The sequence below is a fragment of the Anopheles merus genome, unplaced genomic scaffold, assembly GCF_017562075.2.
Source record: "Anopheles merus strain MAF unplaced genomic scaffold, AmerM5.1 LNR4000693, whole genome shotgun sequence".
Classification (NCBI taxonomy): Eukaryota; Metazoa; Arthropoda; class Insecta; order Diptera; family Culicidae; genus Anopheles; species Anopheles merus.
The window spans coordinates 3,219-7,224 of NW_024428273.1; the positions used below are offsets into that span (position 1 = coordinate 3,219).

At 48.8% G+C, this 4,006-nt stretch overlaps 1 protein-coding gene across 1 annotated transcript; it reads left to right on the top strand.

Annotated features, from left to right (window-relative positions):
- Positions 1-275: 275 nt before the first annotated feature.
- Positions 276-3,015, top strand: LOC121602898 (the record flags this gene model as incomplete). Its single annotated transcript, XM_041931652.1, has 3 exons — positions 276-491; positions 1,721-2,876; positions 2,992-3,015. Coding segments are annotated over 3 exons (1,396 nt in total), but the record flags the coding sequence as incomplete, so codon positions are not given.
- Positions 3,016-4,006: the final 991 nt, after the last annotated feature.

Consider the following 4,006-nt stretch of genomic DNA (forward strand, 5'->3'; position numbering starts at 1 on the left):
GCCATCGCATAATGCTATTCCCGCCTCATCAACCATTGCTACATCTGGAGTGAGGCTGCCAACCATTTCTCTTCCAGAATTTAACGGCAATGAGATGCAATGGGCGACATTTCGGGACACTTTTGAAGCACTAATCCACAGCAACGAAGAGGTGCTAACTATCCAAAAGTTCCATTATCTTCGAGCTGCGCTCAAGGGTGAAGCTGCAAAGTTGCTGGAATCGATTCCGTTGTGTGCATCTAACTACAACATTGCCTGGAATCGTTGGTGGACAGATACGCCAACGAGTATCTACAAAAGAAGCGTCATCTACAGGCAATGTTCAACATCGGCAAGGTGACCAAGGAATCGAACGCATCATTGCACAGGCTGGTTGACGATTTTGATCGTCACGTAAAGATGCTGCATCAGCTTGGCGAACCAACAGCGCAATGGAGCACCGTGCTAGAATATGTGTTGTGCACCAAGCTTCCCGATGAGACGCTACGAACGTGGGAAGATTATGCTTCCACCCTCAGCAGCCCGAACTACAGCATGCTAATTGAGTTCCTGCAAAGAAAAATGAGAACATTAGAATCGATTTCTATGAACCATCCGGCAACGAGAGAAGCTACTCATCCTAGTTTTGTACGGCGAGCTCCACAGCACCTTTCTTCCTGCTCAACCATGGCGAGCAGTTCAAAAGGGTGCCCGCATTGCCAGCATGATCATGCCTTAAGCAGTTGCTATAAGTTTTGCCGTCTTCCTCTGTCTGAGCGTTTTCAGATAGCTATTGAGAAGAAAGTTTGCCATAATTGCTTAAGGAAAGGTCACTTGGCAAGGAACTGCGCTTCATCGTCCAGGTGCAAACACTGTGGTGAGAGACATCACTCTCTTTTGCATCGTTCGTCTGCAGTCGGTACGGAACCGAAACTCGTGTATGCGGAAGGACAAGAATCCACAGGAAGGAATGATCGTTACCAAGCACAGTCGCTCAACGTTACTAAGCATCCTATTCGATCGGAGGAAGTGTTTTTGCTCACTGTTCGTTTGAGCATAATTGATGCTGATGGTAAAGAGCATTCGGTACGCGCTTTGCTAGATTGTGCTTCTCACCCAACCTCATGACAGAGAAACTTGTCAAATTGCTGCAGCTACAACGGTGTCCTTCTAACGTTAAAATATCGGGAGCTGGAAGGATATCTCGAGACGTTCGTGGATCGGTGTTTGCTGAGATACGCTCCAAGAGGCAACCATTCAGTTGTGGTGTTCAGTTCCTGGTAATGGACAAGCTGACATCCAATTTGCCTTCTGAGACTGTAAGTGTCGGTCACTGGTGTATCCCTAAAGGCCTCGAGCTAGCTGATCCCGAATTCAACACATCGCAGCCGGTTGATTTGGTGATAGGTATCAAGCACTACTATTCATTCTTCCCCAGTGCAGCCAGAGTACATTGGGGTGATGGGTTGCCGTTATTGATTGATAGTGTGTTTGGTTGGATTGTTGCTGGTTCAGCTACGTTACAATGCCCGGAACCACAGGTAACAAGTTCAAACGCTATCTGTATGATGTCGCTGGAAGAGAGCATCGAACGATTCTGGAAGACAGATTCATTAGTGATGAAGGATGGCTACTCGCCTGAGGAACGATGATGCGAGAAGATATTCCGTGATACAACGGCGAGAAATGAGACTGGGCGTTATATCGTACGCTTACCCCGTCATCCCGATTTCGGCATCAGACTGGGTGCTTCCAAGGTAAGCGCAGTACGAAGATATGATCTGTTGGAGAGGAGATTCGCTAAAAATGCAAAGTTGAAGGAAGAGTACCATGCGTTTATGAAGGAGTATCTTGATCTCGGGCACATGAGTTTAGTTCGGGATGGAGATACAGTACCTGCTGAGTCGTATTATTTGCCACATCATCCTGTGTTCAAGGAGTCTAGCACCACAACGAAAATCAGGGTCGTGTTCGACGGTTCTTCTAAAACCACCAGCGGATACTCGTTGAATGATGCTTTGTGCGTGGGACCAGTGGTGCAGGACGACTTGCTAGATCAGCTTTTGCGGTTCCGCACGTATAAGGTGGCATTAGTTGGCGATATAGCAAAAATGTACCGCCAAATACTTCTTCATCCTGACGATCGACCGTTGGTGCGAATCTTGTTTCGCTTCGAGCCGCAGCAGCCAGTGGAGACCTACCAGCTGAATACAGTAACGTATGGTCTCGCGCCTTCATCCTTTCTCGCTACGCGCGCTCTTATTCAGCTGGCCGATGATGAGGATAATGCATACCCACGAGCGGGCCCAGCTCTACGAAAGAATTTTTACGTCGACGATTTCATCGGTGGAGCCCAATCAGTTGAGGCAGCCACCCGCCTACGAACTGAATTGGCCGAACTACTACAAAAGGGCGGATTTGAGCTGCGGAAATGGACGTCGAACTGTGTTGATGTGCTGCATGGGCTGGATGAGGCACAGGTTGGAACCACAACCAAGATGAGCTTCGATTCTCACGAAGCCGTGAAGACACTTGGCATCAGTTGGGTTCCACAAGGTGATTGGCTGGTGTTTGAGGGTGTGTGCCAGCCAGACGACGATGTGATCACCAAGCGATCTGTGTTATCTGCCATCGCAAAAATGTACGATCCTTTGGGGATGATAGCGCCGATAATCATCCGTGCTAAGATGATTATGCAGGAGATATGGGTGTCGTCACGCGATTGGGATGAATCGTTGCCAGAAGACATCGTATGCAAGTGGAAGCAGTTTCAGAAGGAGATACGATCTCTATCACAATATCGAATGGACAGATTCATACTGCTTCCTGAGGCGCGAAACATCGAGCTGCACACTTTTGCTGATGCATCTTCTGCAGCCTATGGTGCTTGCACATATGTGCGGTGTGAAGACGCTGGGCGAGTTCGAGTCATGCTTTTAGCGTCGAAGAGTAAAGTTGCTCCGTTGAAAAATCTGACTATTGCTCGGTTGGAGTTGTGTGCCTGCGTTCTAGCTGCGCACTTGCATCACCGCATAAAAGGTGCCATTGATGTGGCCGTAAATGCATCATATTTTTGGACCGACTCAGCTATCTGCATGCATTGGATCAAGGCGCCACCGAGCACATGGAAAACATTTGTGGCCAACCGTGTAGCGGAAATCCAGCATTTCACTAGTGGTGCCAAGTGGAGGCACGTAGCTGGAGTCGAAAATCCTGCTGATTTGGTATCACGTGGGATGGAGGTGTCCGAGTTCAACAACAGTCGAGCATGGAGGCATGGACCAGCCTGGCTTGAGCATTCACAAGATGCTTGGCCCATGCCCAATCCACAAAGCATTCCTGAAGTGGCAGAGCAAGAGAGGAAGGAGTTAATTTCGGCGGTTACTGTGTGCCACAACGAATTGTTTCTGTGTTGGTCATCTTATACTCGCCTGGTGAACGTTGTCAGCTATTGCATGCGATTCATTGCCATGCTCCCTCATCTAAAGAAATTAAGAGGAAGAAGAGTTTTACGATGCAGCGAGGGGAATGCGCAACTGAGGGACGTTTCATCTCGTAAAGTTCTCAGCGCTCGGGAGCGAGCAGCAGCAGTTAATGCCTTAATACGCCTTGCCCAACGTGAGTCTTTTGCTGAGGAGCTACGCGATCTGCAAGGAGGAAAGCGGGTCAAAAAACAATCAGAGCTGAAAAGACTCACCCGTTTGTGGACGAAAAGGGTATCATCCGGGTTGGTGGACGACTGAATTTATCACAGCTGCCGTATCAGTCGAAACATCCCGCACTGCTGCCGAAGGGCCATCCTTTGGCTCGATTGATTGCTGAGCATGATCACAAAATGCTTCTTCATGGAGGAGGACGGTTGCTGCTGTCAGTTATACGAGAGAGGTTTTGGCCTTTGAACGGAAGAATGTTGGTCAAAAGCGTAGTTCGGAGCTGTATAAAATGTATTCGGTACCAGCCTACTATTGCAGAGCAGCATACTGGCCAGCTGCCCGCTGCCCGAATTATACCAAGCCGGCCCTTTGCT